We start from the raw sequence: 16,951 nt of genomic DNA on the forward strand, positions 1-16,951 counted from the left end.
TGTTTGAAGTCTTATGTATCTATGATGTGACTTTCTGTGCTGCGATTAACTGGGTCTTAGAGGCATTATCTGTATATTATCTATTTTTTGTTTATATTCCGTTTTATTAACCCATGATTGCTTTACATCCTGTGTTTACTTTTTTACAACGATATAACGATTCATGGCACATGTTACGCGCGGCAAGCTTACTATTACACTATTACATGTATAATACAATGTCTAGAGTGTTAGGATTCAACTAAACAGTAATTGTTTGGCTGCTAGTTGATCATGACGTGCTGAAAGTTGAGTCATTACAACAGGAGAGCCTAGCCCGCAAGCATCCATCTAAAAACCATTTTAACATGTTTGCCTACTTTTATTGAGCTAAGAATTGGAGTCTTTGTGTCAGACGTGTGTAGTATGGTTGGCTAGCTTAAAGCTTCTCTTCATCTCCTGTGAACTTTACTCCCTCTCTAAGGTGCTAGAATGATGGTGATGATGGCTAATGGATCTGAGCTAGCTTTTCTCCTCTTCTTTCTTAGTTCGGTGTTGGCTTCCTCAAGATCCACGAGCTGCTGCTGTTGTCGTTATTGCTCCCCTCGTTTCTTCAGTTCAATGGTGGCTTATGGTGTTAGAAAATGATGGTTAAATTTTCTCTTTCTCTAGCTTAATCTTTCTCATTCAAGGTGTTTATGATTTGATGCAAGATAGGAAAACTACAAAAATCATATGGAAAAATGTAGGGCAGCAACTTTTGTGTTTTCTGCCCAGCATTTAACCATCAAAATAAAAGTGAATGATTTTTCACCATTAGATGTAATCTCACACTATTAAAAACACTATTAATGACCAATTGATAGTTACAAAACACCAAAATTGCTGACCTCTAGCATTCTTCAAATCATATTACAAAGTTTATATTATTGACAAAATTAACCTCATAAGATTTTAAATATATATTCATAAAAAGACTTTAATATTATATTTTTTATTATTTTTATCACATTTTAAAATTATTCAAAATTTATTTGTCAATTATATCTTGAAGGGTGAATTTCGTCTGGATACAACAAACTAAGGAACCACTCTTTAATTACCGTGGTCTTCAACGTGACGAGCCGAATTTCGAGTTGACCACGTAAGAAAACGGAAGAAAAGCCTCGGAGAAAAAGCAGAATTCACCACCACCGTGATGTCTGAGTCATAGTTCGACATGTGGCACATTCACGTTCATATGTCATCACGTGACGAAACACGACTGTACATAACAAGCGGTTCACAGTGGCAACGAACTCTCAAAAGCTCTCAAGACCATCATCAACCACCATGGCCACGCTTCACTGCAATTCACTCACTCTTAATAAACGGTGTTATCAACAATCCTCAAGAACAAGACCACCCTTCTTGTACCCCGTTTTCTCATCCACTCGTTTTGTACCAAATATTGGATCCTCTACCTCTAGGTCATTCAAGACCTCAACTTCTTTCAGGTAATTATAGTTTTGCATTAGAAAGTTGTAAACAGCATTTTTCCATGATTTCAATGTTTCTGTTTAGTTCAGATTAGGAATTATAAATTTGGTTTATTTAGCAGGTGGAGTGGGACTGTTTCTGCTGTTGTTTCAGAGGGGAGCGCCGTTGGGGCGAGTTCTTCTGCGACTGAGGTCTTCAAACTGACATATTTGGAGGTTGGCTTTATGGTTCTTTCCCTTCAATTGCCTTAAGTTTTATTTATTTATTATTTTTTCACTTTCGTTTGAATGCTATTTTTTTAGCATAGCTTTCCCAAAAATCCTATTAGATGATGTTTGGCATACGGATTAATATTAAAAATTGCTGGAATGTTACAAAATATGAGAATCAACATTCCTATGTTAGTTAATTTTTATATGCCCGGGAATATTATAATATTTTTATGGAAACACTACTAATAATTCTAGCTGAAAAAGTTAACAATGTTAACTAAAAAATCAGTGATGTCAACTTTCATGATCCTAGTGCATACAACATAGCATTCTTATTATGTGCTCCAAGAGTATCTACAATCACTTTCACTTTGATTTATTTAGTCTTTACTCTTTTGCTGTAACTTGTATTAAACTTTATAAATTTAAACAAGTGGCTTTGAATATTTTTTAGAGCATGAATTAGACGTGCTCTAAGTGCAGAAGTGCATTTCAACTCACATCCCATCCAAGGGTAGATGGGGGGTGTGAAGGGCATGGCTCTCAAGTGGTGTTATCAAATATGATCTCTTACGATACACTTTACGTGAGACTAAGAAAATATGTGAGAGAAGAATCTTGTATGGTAAGAGATCACACTTGACAACACCATGTAGGAGAAAAAATTGAGAAGATCTATTCCTGGGTGTGAGTTTGCACTCAGCATGGTATTTCGCGCATTATATCTACACATACATACCCCCCCCTCTCTTTTGACATGGGTGATGTTTGGCTCTCAGGGAAATAGTTGGCTGTGGAATGTTGGTGGGGCTAACATATTGGTTGATCCAATTTTGGTTGGTAACTTGGATTTTGGAATTCCTTGGCTATATGATGCTGCTAAGAAAGTGTTGAAGAAGTTCCAGGTATCTTTTGATGGATGATAGTTACTTAATACTTACTGCTTCCCCATTTGTTATGGTGCTTTCTTTTTCTTCCTTCTCACCGGTGTATGTAATTTTGTAGTGCAGCTCAGTGATCTTCCTGAAATCGATTGCCTACTCATTACACAAAGCCTTGATGATCATTGCCATTTGAAGACCTTGAACCCTTTCTCTCAGAAATTCCCAAATGTTAGAGTTATAGCAACTCCTAATGCCAAAACTTTGCTTGATCCTCTGTTCAACAATGTAAGTAAGTATTCCATTCAGTTAAAACTGTACCATGTATGTTTGAATTTAAACCTTTCCGTTGCTTCATCTTGGCATATCTAATCTATATAGATGGGTTGGTTGGAAATAAAACCAGGTTTGAAGCTTTTTATTGATATGATATTACTTGGTAAATTATATGATTATACTGAGGTGGTTTAAATTGGTTTGAAAGAGAACCTTTACTGTTATAGCCATTTGTTATGTTCTGAGGTACTGCAATGTAAAACATCTTTATATCAATGTTGCTTAGCATTCCGTCTTCGGAATGAGGAGGAAGCACTGGAATTTAGAACCTTACACCTTTAAATAAATATCTTTCTGTTTCTATCTTCCTTATTTTCTAAAATCTAAACAATTTCCCTCTTTTATTTCCTTCATGTTGTGAATACCTTCTTCAGCAGAGGAATGCATATCTTTTAAAAGACCTTTTGTACACTTCCATATTATAATTTTGATAGTCAAATTTTCACAAAATTTGTCAATTTTGTCCCAATTTCCGCCCCTTTTCTGTTTAGCTTTGGGACTTCACAAGTACCTGTCTATATTGGTATACTTGGAATGGTGGTCATCTCCTGTGAATTTATAAGTTCCTGAAAATGAGTAGCAACATCTATTGAAACAACAAATGAATATTATTCTGGGTACTCACATGACTAGCAAAAAAGTGCTTCTTTGACCTTTTGGCATCCTGAGACTGTTCAGGATCTTTGGCTTATAGTAGAAAAATATATTTTTTCCCCATTTTCCTCATAGTTCTTTGTAGAACAAGATTGTACTACTCAATAAGAAGCATGATTTTCAAAAATCAAAATTAAAATGAAGAGTAAATGCTATGCTATTCAGTTAAAAATAATTGAAGGTAGGATTAGGAAGTCATAGTGGCTTTGAGGTAGAGCAGCTACAATGGGTGTAGTGAGTCCTAACATTATTTTTTCGTGGGGTTTGTATGTATATACGTGTTTCCTGAGTAAAATACTTGCATGTATAAGGAGGGAGGGAAGTTCTTTGACAGAGGACATTTCTTAAACTTGTCCAAAAATGTTTTAGTGTGATGATTAAAGACTGTAAAAAGCAGATGATGACAATGCATGCATCCTTTCTCTAAATAGTCAGTATGGAATGAGGATTTTCCCTTTTTATGTCTCTTTTTTATATGAAACACACCACAAATTGTGCTGCTCTGGGATCATTCATAGGAAAAAAGGAGCATGTAACATGATAACATTATATCATAAGAATTTGGATCCTCTAAAGTGAGGAAGTTGGTAAAATGTTAAGGTGAATGGTTAATCATCATTGATTTTGTAACTTCCATGAAATGTGTTCCTCACTTTACCACTTTACTAACTTCCTCACTTAGAGGATCTTGATCCATATCATAAAATGTGCAAACGGTGACAAGAAAGAGGGAAGTAAAGATACAAATTTTATCGTACTGATGCCTAAAGCATGAGTCCCATATTGGATGGCCGGGAAATACCAATTTCCGATTTTATGTGGCAACCCATGTAAAGTATAGGTTTTATCAGTGATTCTTCTCTACATTGTGTGTATTGGGAACATATAGCTCGGCGTCGCAGAACAACAAACCACGAAAATTGTCTCAATCTTTTTCTGCTCTCTAGCATTGTTCTCGACAGGAAAAGATAATCGCAATGCTTAAAATACTTGCTGAATTTGTCGTCCCAAACTTCTATACATGAATATACACTTGTACCCTAATCTAGTTTTAGCATTATGACACAGAAAATAGTGTCTTGGTGCATTCAGTTATATATTCTTTTAAACTGTTAAATACATGTAGTTTATTGTAATGCATTCGATTATGCTTATCGTTGTATCCTTTCAATATTAAGAACGTAATTGTACCCATTAGTATATACAAAGCCTTATGTCATATGTTTAGTTGAGTGTTGACAAGTCATTGCCACTAAACTTTCCATGTAATTTAACTATTTTCAGGTTACATATGTTGAACCTGGAGAGAGCTCTGTTATTGAATCAAAGAATGGTTCCAACATCTGCATTAAGGCTACAGCAGGGCCAGTTCTTGGACCTCCTTGGCAACGCCCTGAGAACGGGTAAATACTGTAAATTTTTCGAGCATTTTTACTTCTTTTACGTTTTTATGTTGTTGCTTTTGCTTTTATGTATTTGGTTGTATATACAAGAAAAACGTGTTGTTGTCCCTACTAATAACGGAATTCGGATAGAATAACTACCTTACAATTTACAATTGCTTTTGTCCCATTGTGCCCCTTCACTGGCATTGAGAGATAACTACTCTAATTTTCTACTTCTCTACTACCAAAGAAGATAGTATAGAATAACTACCAATAGTTTTAACACTAAATTTTAATAATTTATTTTTTCATTTATACTTTTTAATTCAACCATGCTAGCTATACACAAAAAATCAGATATCAAATCAGCCATCCCTATAAAATATATGTTGAAATCCAAAATATACATTGAAAATGAGTTAAACAATACATGTATTTATATATGAATACATAGTGGCTGATTGTTGGTGTGCATGTAGTAGTTTTGTATTTCATTAAAGCAAATAAAAAATGTGGATTAATAGGCCTGTTAGAGCCTATTGATCCACTAGTTACCATTAAGCTTATTTTCCCCTTTCTTTTCGTTCAAATTTTAACAGAATTTAACATTTTCTGCTCCATGTGTTATGTAGGTATATTGTTAGATCTCCACAGGGGCAATTGTCTCTTTACTATGAACCTCACTGTGTGTACAATCAAAATCTGGTTGAGAAGGAAAAGGTAGATATCGTGATCACGCCGGTGATAAAGCAGCTTTTGCCGAATTTTACCCTGGTTTCAGGACAAGAAGATGCTGTGAAACTTGCTAAGCTGCTGCAAGCCAGGTAAAATTTTCGTATTTAAAGAGATAACCACGGAGAGGTCAAGAGAACACATCACCAAAATTATAACTTTGGTTAGTAGGAATAGAACCAGAATTTAATAAATAAATAAATTGAATTGAATGTCAATTTGTACAAGTAAGTAATAATCCAAGTGATTAAGTCAATTTGTACTTTTGTAGTTACTCATTAATTAACAATATCATCCAAGAATTCCTTTAGCTGCGTAGTTTGGTTTCTTTTGGAATGATATATTTGAGTTCTGATCAATTTTTGTTCTTGGGAAAGTTCAATTGGATTTTCCTATTTCGATTTACACAACTTCGATTCTTTTCCGTTTGTTTAATAGGTTCATTGTGCCAATGAAAAATGGTGACCTAGATAGCAAAGGAGTACTAGCAAGCTTAGTTCAGTCTGAAGGAACAATAGAATCATTTAAGGTTAGATTTCTTTCAGTTTCTGTTGACAATTTGCTCAATGTATCATTTTTGTTTTGCATGTAAAAGAATTTGCTTCCTTTACGTAAGTAGCAGTAACATATTGGAGACCACGGAGGAGGAAACTACTTGGAAAAGAAGTGGCCTTGTGGTTGATCATTATGGTTGGTGTTAAAATCAGGATAGGGACATGGCCCTTTTTTCAAAAAAGAAAAATTCTTTATTTACCAATTTATCTTGGAAAAGGTTTTTGGTGGCTGCCCAGGGAATATGTGAAAGAATTTGCCTCCCCATTTTTGCATGCATAGACAACGAAAATGAAGCACAAAAAATTCCCTCCCATTTTCGCAGCCACCAAAAAGAAAATTGAAGGGAATTTTTTGTTCATTTTCGCAGCCATCAAAACCAAAAATGGGAGGGAATTTTTCGATTCATTTTTGCAGGCATCAGAATCGAAAATGAAAAACCGAAAATGGGAGGGAATTTTTTGATTCATTTTCCCTTCTCCATTTTCGTAGACTGAAAAACTGAAAATGGAATGTATCATTTTAGCAGCAAAAATGACACTAAATGCGCGAATTGGTAAATTTCTTATTCTTATTTAAATTCTAAAATAGGGAATTTTTTTATTTAAATAAAAAAGCTAGTGAACATGATAGACCCTATTATAGAGGCTTAAACCTCTTACAATGGTTTGGTGTTTCTTTTGGAGTTAAAATTCAATTCAAAATACCACTTTTTATTACTAAAGGTTACTACCTTTATTTTGGATGTCGCTATTACCTTTTATATATCATTGGATCAACGTATCTTAATACAATCGGTAGCAAATGATGAGTTTAATTTTGATATACTGACAGTGTAAAGTCATGCAATCACGTCTGTTCTTTTGGATGACCTTTTACTCTATTAATGTGAAAGGTGGTTATTTTTATTAATGTGATGTTACGTAATTAGATGCATGTGTAAAATTACTTAACATTGAGAGTGTATCAAAATTAAATTCAGCAAATGAAATGAAACAGAAAGATTAGATTTTAAGAATTTCTTTGGTGAAAAGTGAAGATTGTACTAAATTATTAAAGGGAGTGTGCATTGCACATGATGTTTTTATTTTTTAATAATTTTTTCTATTGTAAAACAAACAATTTTCACTTTTCATCCAATTGTCCTCTTTACCATAGTAATACCCTTAGATTTTCTCATGTACAATGACAATGAAAGTATTGCTGTAAGAACAACGGCATAATGACTCGGTTCATTACAAATGATTTGGGATGGTATTGGTCTTATGTATAGAATGTATCATTAAAGTTTCTCTAGAGGTAGTTGTAATTGGCTAATTACTATGGTTATGTAACACTTGATTTGGCTTTATCTTCTGTGAATTATTTGTCTTGAAATGTTTACCAATGCAGGATCTTTTATCAAGAGAGTTACCAGATGCAAAGTTTATAGAGCCTGCCATTGGCGTTCCACTAGAAATTTCAGCAAACTAAAGATACAATGTAACAACGTAACGTAATGAATTCACTATTTCACAATATAGTCTATGGAGATTTTTATTTACAATGAAACATTAATAAAAAAAATGATTAATTTTCATTCTTGGTCAGAGTATAACAATCCAGATTGGGTATATGGGAAGAGTAGATTTTTATTTAACTTTGAGGTGTGTATATCTTTAATGTACAATATTCTTTTTAATAATCGGTTCAAATCAAGTATTGCGGCAATAATAAGAGAAATGTTTTATTTTTGAATCGCCAATTTTTCTTTTCTGTATTTTAATTAGGTGAATTCTACCTAATTCTTTCTAAAATAAAGGGTAAGTTATTTCTTTAATTGTCCTATTCTTTTCTTGCTCACCAAGATCTAATAATGCTACTTTGTATGCTTAATTATCTAATTAACACAATAAATTTTCATCATCGCCAAAAAAGAACAATGTTCTGGTAATTTCCGTGCTGAGAACTGAACATGCCTAATAAACTACTGTAATTTTGAAAAAACAAAACTTAGCTCGGGACATGATTACAATTTGACATACAAAATACCAACCTTGAAATTGAAGTGGCAAGAAACACACAAAGAATGCTTAGAAACCATGGAAGCACTAATGGAAATGAAGAAAAAGGGGAACCTAGAAGCAAAAGAAGAGAACACGATAGGGTGACGAAAAGGAAGAGCTTCTAATAAATGGGAAGAGGGAAAGTTTTTTGCCAAATGAAACGAAAAGAAAAAAAAAGAAGAAAGAGACCAAATATATATGTGAGCAAGGGAAAAAAGGTAATTTTATCATGTTTTAAATGCTGTGTACAATTACTAAGAAAACTAAAAAGATGCATGAACAGTTATGAAAAGATGAAGCAACAGTCCCATCAAATCATGTCGAGTTCTCCGACATTACTCTAATCACGTCGAGCATCCCAACCTATCAGAGTAAGAAGTTTTGCATCTATACAACTTAACAAATAAGAAAAATGGCAACAACAAGACAACCTTTTATGCTAGAAGTACGACTTTCATAAATTCAGTCACAAGCAGGAGAACTATTCGTACCATGGCCCAAAAGCATGGTCCAAATAAACATTCACTTCCACAAGGAATCCAAAAAGGCCAAATAGATCCATACAGATTGTACTAGTTAACCACATGGGATGATGATAAATTCATATTTTACGATTTTTTTTGTTTGAAAAGAGTGGGTTTTATTAACTTACCTTGCATTTATTCATTGAAATTGCATGTTTTTGTGAATCTCTCTCTAATTGTGCTTAATTGTGAAAAATATATTTTTTATACTTAAAATTACCAATTTTAATTCACTTTTCTCCATTCAATGCCTTGATATATTTGTTTGAGTAATTCAAGGTTTTTAAGGGAAGAATGAATTGAAGAAATAAAGAAAAAACATGCAAAAGTAGAGAATTTATGAAGAAAATGAGTTTTGAAAATCTGCCCAGTTGCATGTACGTACCACATGCACGTACGCATCATCTGCTATGCGTACGCACAATTTCTTGCACGTGATTCACTTAAGTGAACACGTAGATCACGATTTCAGCCCAATTTTGGGTCCAATCCAACTCTTTTTTTGAAGCATTTGAAGCATGGACCAAGGGAGGATCAAGCAAGGAGTGTTAGAGTAGTGTTAGTTTAGGTTGTTATCATGTTTTAGCATAGAATTCTAGATAGAGAAGCTTCAACTTCTCTCTAGAATCTAGGGTTCCATAGTTTAATTTCTTAGTTTTAGGTTTTGATCATTATTTTAGTTTAGTTTTCTTTATATTTTCATGTTCTAGCATCCTAATTTGTCTAGTTTTACTTTTTAGTTCCTTTATTTTGTCAATTTTAGTTTATAAACTCTCTTGTTTAATTTCCAATTTTCTTTAATGCAATTGATGTTTTTCATATTTATTGTTCCTTATTTGAATTATTGTTATTGATTTCTTGCTTTGGTTAGTTATATTTTTTATTAATTATTACAAATTACCATTTTTTTATGCTTTTCAAATGTTTGATAAAATACATCTTTTAGTTATTGAGTAGTTTTTCATACTCTTGGCTTGGGATTGAGGATTTAAGTGACCTTGAGTCATTGATGTCCAATATTGATTGGTGATTTAGGGTTGTTAATTGATTTTGTTTCTACTAATACTAGTCTTTTATTAAGCTAATTAGTGAGTTAGCTAGGATTTGTGGATTAAGATCAATTATGCCTATTTGACTTACCCTCGATGTTAGGGTTGACTAAGTGGAATTAACTCTTCAAAATTGTCATGTTTGTGGTCAATGACTAGGATAGAAAACCTTACTCCCAACCCTTGCCAAGACCTTTTTTGCCATTTGAATTCCCTTTTCTTTACTTTCTTGTCTTTTAAATTCTTGTCAATTGACATCAAAATTTCCTTTTCTCATAGCCAATGATACGCACAACTCACTACGATTTTGTGGAAGAATAACTCGTCCCGGTTTTTATTGATTTGAATTGTGACAATCATTTAAACTTTGATTAGGGTCATTTGTTAGTTTGGAACTATACTATTGATGAAGCAATTCTTTTAGAGAAATTCTAAACCGACATTTGGCCCTTATCAAGTTTTTGGTACCATTGTCATGGAATTGCAACGTGTGCTTGTTATTGGCTACTGTGAATACGTAAATAGTTTGCTTTTTGGTCAATTCTTAAGTTTTGTTAGTAGTTAGAAGTGTGTTTTTATTTGTTTCTTGATATCTTTTATTTTTATTTTCTCTATTTTCTATAAATTCTCACCCTTTTAACTTGGAGTCTGGTTGTAACTATTGTTGAAAGAAATGGTAACCTCAATGATGGTTCGCATTATAGGATGAAAAACAATTAAGGGAGGACCCACATGCACATGGACACCTTCATGGTAACAACCTCCTCCGTAATACTATAAGCATAATCCTCCCCATAGTACATACTAATCTAATGGATATAGTGGGCCTTACTACGGTAATGAACCTCTACCATCATATGCATATGAACCCTATCCTCAACATTGCCCTTAATCACAATACTCTCAAGTCCTATTATACCACCAAACACCTCTATATGATCCTAACTCATATCCACCATACCACCAATCTTATGTGCCTTATGAGCCATACTTAGAACCACCACCAATACTCTCATGAACCTCTTGAATAATTACATTCATACACACTACCTTAACACTCTTACCAATATGAACTACCTTCCATATATGAAGACCTTCTCCCCATTGATGAACCCTCTTTTTCTCCATAACCCTCAACGGAGGAAGCACTCAAAGTGTTCCTCCAAGAGCAAGAAGAAACCCAAAAGAGACAAGAAAATATCATGGCTACCTTAGCCAAAGCTCTATCTCGCTTAGCCTCATTACGCTCTTGCAATAATCCAAGAACTTCCAAGAGTGAATCCGAAGAACCAACTTCAATTGAAGCATGTAGAGTGGAAGAGAGCTTGGAATCTCAAGAGAAAGAAGAGGAGTTGAAGCATAAGTTGTAATAAGTGGAGGAAGTTGAGATCAATGAATCGGAAGAAGTGGTTGAAGAATTAGGAGAAGTTGAGCATTGAACAAGCTCTATTATTAAAGATGATTCTGCACCAATGATTCGTGAATATCATTAGTGTCTTTTCTATGTAATTTATAGGGTATTTTGCGGATTTGTTAGAGGGTTTTAGTGAATTATACCCTAATAGATACTACTTTGAGTTTTTGTGGCTGTTTGTTGATTTCAGGTAACATTCAGATGAAGATTTGGTGAAAATTCATAAAGAAGCAAAGGAGGCTCATGTGTATAGATCATGCATTCGTACGCATCACTGGCACACCAAGGAACTTCATGTGTACGCATCTATTGCATGTACGCACGACTGCGCAAGCTCAACAAGACGAATTCTTCTCTAAACAAGTAGTATTAAATACCACGACTCATCGTTTAGCATCGAGGACCTTGTAAAGCGTGCAAGATTTCTGGCCTGGTGGCACTAAACACCACCTCAACTGTGTTTAGCATCGGGGCCATTGATTTGCGTGTAAACTATTATGGAAGGGTGGTGCTAAATGCCAGATCATCGGCATTTAGCACAGAGAGTGTAAATCGGAGTGGGGATCACACGCGTACAACACATCACGGAAGGCCTTCTATTTTATTTTCAAATCAAATAAATCAATATAAAATATTTGTTAGGTTTTAATTTAAGTTTTAAATCAATTTCAATTAAGACTATAAATAGGAAAGAGATTCACCCTTGCAGGAGCTTCTCTTTTTCGATTCCTTATTCCGTAATTTACAGTTTTTTTTACTCTTATGTTTTTTTCTGCACCATGAGCTAAACCTCCACTATTAAGGTTAGGAGTTATGTTTACTTTGATGAATTAATAATTATTTGTCTTTATACTCTTGATTAATGCATTGATTTATATTTAAGAATTGGTTTTGTTCTTTACCTTGCGGATTAGTGTGTATTGAGAAATAACTCTGATCTAAATTAAATTCTTTTGAATCCTGGAAAAGTTACATAACTAAAATTAAAGCTTGAAAACCTTTCTCACAACTCCTTAATTGTCTGGATTTGATGTGATATGTGATATATAATCGCATCATTTTTGGGTTCTTAGGGTTTGTGTGGCTTATAAATCAGAATTTTAACTCAACCCTCTAATAAAATTGATTGATCAAGGGATTAACGGTTGGTTGGGTTTGAAGAGATTGAATTGCCTAGGAACAGGAATTCAATCACCTAGGGTTTTCCATAAACTCAATCTTTACATAATCAAGGTAGTTGACTTTGAATGTTAATCTAGAAATTTAACATCTTCAAGCCTTAACTCTATTCTCATACTATTTTTCAAACCATTCACTGTTTGCATTTCTTAACTCACAGTCTTTTATGCTAATTGATACTCAAAACTCTCATTTCAACTTGTCTAACTAGGATAATTTATCAACCATTGCTTGCTTAGTCCATTAATCGTCATAGGATCGACACTCACTCATCTGAGTTTATTATTTGGTATGACCCAATGCACTTGTCAGTAAATTGTGGTTTGAAAATTCTACATCAAGTTTTTAGCACTGTTCCCGGGAAACTGTTACTAACAACTACCAGTTGATTAATTGTCTAAATTAGACCTTTTCTTTGTTTTATTTTTGTTTTTTTTCTTAATTTTTGCCACTTTAGTTCCTATTTATTTTAGTCATTTTCTTTCATCTGTGAGATTGAGAATCCCGATTTTCCTTACTTTTAGTTGTTTATATAGAGAAACAAGGATAAAGAACCTCTTATGTATGACGTTGAGATTGAGATAATTCTTTACAGACAAAGAAAACAAGCTAGAGCTTAAGAAGTTCAAGAAATCTTTGGGGACGAGTCTAAAGAGGAACTAATGTGCTATTTGAGATTGTTGAACCTTTCTCATTGCAGTGTAAAATTGATGTTGAGGAGGATCGTGCACAATTTCCAAAACATAAATTGAGCAATGAGGAATGTGTGGAAGAAGTTGGTGAATAAGGAATCGAACTTGAAGAAGCTTGTTAAGAGGTGGAGATTATACAAGAAGAGCAAAAAAAAAAGAGTGAAAATCACATTGCCAAAACTGTTGGAAGCTTCTCTACCTAAATCATCAACATCCAACACACAATTTGAGTGGGTAAACATCCTATCCTTTCGCTTTATTAGCCCGCTCGAATATGGTTTGTTTGAAATGGATGATCAACTTAGAGTTCTTCATGGGTTGAAGAGTAAGAAAGAGATGGGTAGTGGTTGGCAACATGAAGCAAGGCTCATTAAGGTTGAAACCTCAAGGTTGGAGTTCCAAGATCGGCACAATGCTCAATTAAATGGATCTAGGAGGAGGTTTGGCATTTAAGGGAGAATTCCAAAGTTTTGTCACCTGGATGGAACCACAGTAATCAACTAAAAGACGGGTACAAAAATAAGGTTTGGGATCCGGAATACAAAGTGAGGGTCAACAATTTTGGGAGCTCTTAGTTTGTTGGCAATTTCATCAAATCTTGTTGCCTATTGACTATAATTTTAGAGCATACTTGAAATCCAAGCATTGGTGGAAGTACAAGGATGAGTTCAAGCATAAGCCGTCATAACAAAGAGCTCACCAAAATGTCCAACTTAAGGATAATAACTAAAAGTACTAGGTGGGTGACACCCCACCATGTGTAACACCCTATATTTTTGAAACTTTAATTATTATCAATTTATTTTAAATTATGATTTATTTATGAAATTGAACTCATTATTTTTAGATATTATTTTATTAAAAGTAATTAAATTAATTTTATAACTATTTGATTTCAAGTAAATTCAAATTCTTATATATATTTTTGTTATGATGAAATATTTTACATATTTGAAACTATAATTTTAGTAATTTATAAGTAATGAAATATATATATATATATTAATTTGAGTAAATAACATTTTTAATTTAAAAATAAAATTTAGTTAATGATATTATTATCGAGCTCGATATCCGCCGATATGAATAAATATCGGTACTCTTCATTACTTGTGAATGTGACACGTGCCCTCCCTTGCTACCACACCACCATCATTAATTAACTAATCCTATCTTCACTCACGAACCACCGAAACCATAAGGAAAACAAGAGAGAAAGACCGTGAGAGAGATGAATACCTCCATGGAACTGTGACCTTCAAGCTTCGATTACTTGCGATCCGTAACTCCAATAAAAAATCTAATCTGATCAAAGCGTTCATATTTTCCTCCTCTTCACATTGACGTCACTTTTTTTAAGAGAAATTGATGGTGGAGCTGCCTTCCCTCCATGCAAAGTTTGGCCGAGGGAGCCCCGGAGATGGACTAGCCGATATTGTTGTTTTCTTATTCAATTTCTCATTCAGAAACCTTTTTTGAAGTTTCGGTTGTTGTAATTTCTGTACGGAGGTAGAGTTTGGTAATTTTATAATAATTAAATGTGAATTTGATTAGTGAATGTTGGTTTGATTGATTATTATTTGAGTTTGACTATGTTTATGTTGAATTTTTGTTAAATTATTGTTGTTTGCTTGAGATTTTGGTTCGGCTATGTATGAATAGCTAGTTGGGGTGTTTTGATTATTTTGGAGCTGTTGTGATGTGGTATTTCGAGATAAATTTGATGAGATTTGATGGCTGGGAGATTAAATTAAAAAGCTGTGAAAAATCAATTACCAAAACCGTTGAAAAACTAGTTAAAAATCAAGTAATTTTGTTGAACTTTTGATGAGTTTGATTTGCTTCTTTGAAAAACACAAAACCCTCATATTTTGACTATTTTGTGGCTAAAATAAAATTAAAAAAGAGTTTTGAGGCTGGAAGTTAAATAAAAGAAAGTTTGTGAGTTAAAATAGAATTTTTAGAAGTTTAGTGATTAAAGTATAATTTCTTAAAAGTTTGGGGTCAAAATGAATTTTCAATAGCTTTATATTAAAGAAATGATTATGTTTTTTATTTTTATCGAGAAGAGTATTATGTTTGAATTTGATTTATCAAGAAAAGAGTTTGAGAAACGGTTTGGTGGAACCCAAGAAGGGTGGCAAAGTCCGGATTTTAGGAGAGGTGTTGTCGAAATTTTTAGAAGAATTCTGAGGAGTTTTACTTTGGTTAATTTGGATCGAAAGAATTGTTTTATTTGATATTGATTTATTTAAGAAAAGAATGAATTATGTTTAAGTTTAAATGATTTGGTTTTGAAATGATATTGGTTGTCTCTCCCCTAAAGTCTAGAGGCCTTGCCGAGGGGTTTAACTAATAAATAGTTTTCCTTTGTCTTTTGAAAAGAGTTTAAATTCGAAAACAGTTTTGAAGTTAGCTCAAGGAATATGAGAATGAATGAGACATGATTATGAAAATGATGATTTGTAAATGAATGAGATATGTGACCCAGGGTAAGATGTAGTGGTGTTGTCCACTTGTTTCGGGAAAGAGATGAGGAAGAAAACTGAGTTTAATTATGAAATTGAATGAATATGATAAATGAGACATGGTCGAGGATGATTGATGACAAGTATGTCTGTGTTTTCTCTCTGGTTGTAAGGATGACAGGGCACCTATTCCCTCTAATGGTGACAGGGCACATAATCTCTCTAATGGTGATAGAGCACATAATCCCTCTAATGGTGACAGAGCACGTATTCCCTCTAATGGTATTAATGTGCAACAGAGAGACAGTGCCTGGGTTAGCTACCGAACATGTCGGGTTTGGTTATATAACTGACAAATGAGCTCATTAGCCATAAGACAGACATGCATCATACTTGTTTGCGCATATTTCTTTGTGAGTGTGTTTCCTGTAATTGTGGGTGTGCTATATGATTGTTTGATTTCTGTGTTCTTTATTTGTTAAGTCTAAATGTATTCTATTGCTCGTTGTTGGCTATGGTAATAAAATGAACATAACTATATACCCTAACTCTACTAAGAACTTCCAAGTTCTTACCCCCTATTTCTACCCCTTTCAGCTATAGGTGCGAAGGTTTAGTGCAGAGTTATAGGAGTATAAAAGATTATATTTACGAGTTGAGTTGTTAGAATTTATTTTTCCATTGCCTTGTTAGTTAGAGTTTTATTCAGAGGGGTAGATTTTGCAATTGCTTTTTTATGTAATATTATAATGTATTATTAATATTAAGTAAGTGAATATATGCTGTTTATTCTTGTTGAAAAAGTTTTAAATTTTTAGTAAAACCATCGATAGATTTATGCGTAAAAGTTCATACCTTATTATTTAATATATGAGAGTCATTGTAATACCCCCGCTATCAGAGTGGCGCACCTGGAAGCGTGACATTCTGATAGTAAGGGTGTTACATCATACATATCTCATTGGTGCACGAAATTGCAATCACACTTTTGCAACCCCGCACAACTAACCAGCAAGTGCACTGGGTCGTCCAAGTAATACCTTACGTGAGTAAGGGTCGATCCCACGGAGATTGTCGGCTTGAAGCAAGCTATGGTTATCTTGTAAATCTTAGTCAGGATATCAATAATTATCAAGGTTTGATTGTGAAAAGCAAAAGAACATGAAATAAGTACTTGTTTTGCAGTAATGGAGAATAGGTTGAGGCTTTGGAGATGCTCTATCTTCTGAATCTCTGCTTTTCTACTGTCTTCTTCTTCAAGCATGCAAGGCTCCTTCCATGGCAAGCTGTATGCAAGGGTTTCACCGTTGTCAGTGGCTACCTCTCATCCTCTCAGTGGAAATGTTCAACGCACCCTGTCACGGCACGGC

At 33.8% G+C, this 16,951-nt stretch overlaps 1 protein-coding gene across 2 annotated transcripts; it reads left to right on the forward strand.

The window, feature by feature from the left end:
- Positions 1 to 1,111: 1,111 nt before the first annotated feature.
- LOC107491292 (uncharacterized) lies at positions 1,112 to 7,937 on the forward strand. Of its 2 annotated transcripts, none has more exons than XM_016112122.3 (8): positions 1,112 to 1,475; positions 1,577 to 1,673; positions 2,450 to 2,575; positions 2,681 to 2,839; positions 4,826 to 4,944; positions 5,559 to 5,750; positions 6,097 to 6,187; positions 7,603 to 7,936. In XM_016112122.3, exons 1-8 carry the CDS (start codon positions 1,312 to 1,314, stop codon positions 7,681 to 7,683), a joined length of 1,029 nt encoding a protein of 342 aa, XP_015967608.1. In that variant the 5' UTR covers positions 1,112 to 1,311; the 3' UTR covers positions 7,684 to 7,936. The 2 variants fall into 2 exon arrangements, with proteins under 2 accessions (XP_015967608.1, XP_015967609.1); XM_016112123.3 differs by having other exon boundaries at positions 1,120 to 1,475; positions 1,580 to 1,673; positions 7,603 to 7,937.
- The last annotated feature ends 9,014 nt before the right edge of the window (positions 7,938 to 16,951 follow it).

The sequence above is a fragment of the Arachis duranensis genome, chromosome 5 (genome assembly GCF_000817695.3).
Source record: "Arachis duranensis cultivar V14167 chromosome 5, aradu.V14167.gnm2.J7QH, whole genome shotgun sequence".
Lineage (NCBI taxonomy): Eukaryota > Viridiplantae > Streptophyta > Magnoliopsida > Fabales > Fabaceae > Arachis > Arachis duranensis.

Bases quoted from the DNA above. Each gene is read 5' to 3' on its own strand.
- LOC107491292 (XM_016112122.3), top strand. From the start codon at position 1,312: ATGGCCACGCTTCACTGCAATTCACTCACTCTTAATAAACGGTGTTAT. The intron at 2,576-2,680 runs GTATCTTTTGAT...TTTGTAGTGCAG, and splicing joins AAGTGTTGAAGAAGTTCCAG to CTCAGTGATCTTCCTGAAAT. The intron at 6,188-7,602 runs GTTAGATTTCTT...TTACCAATGCAG, and splicing joins GAACAATAGAATCATTTAAG to GATCTTTTATCAAGAGAGTT.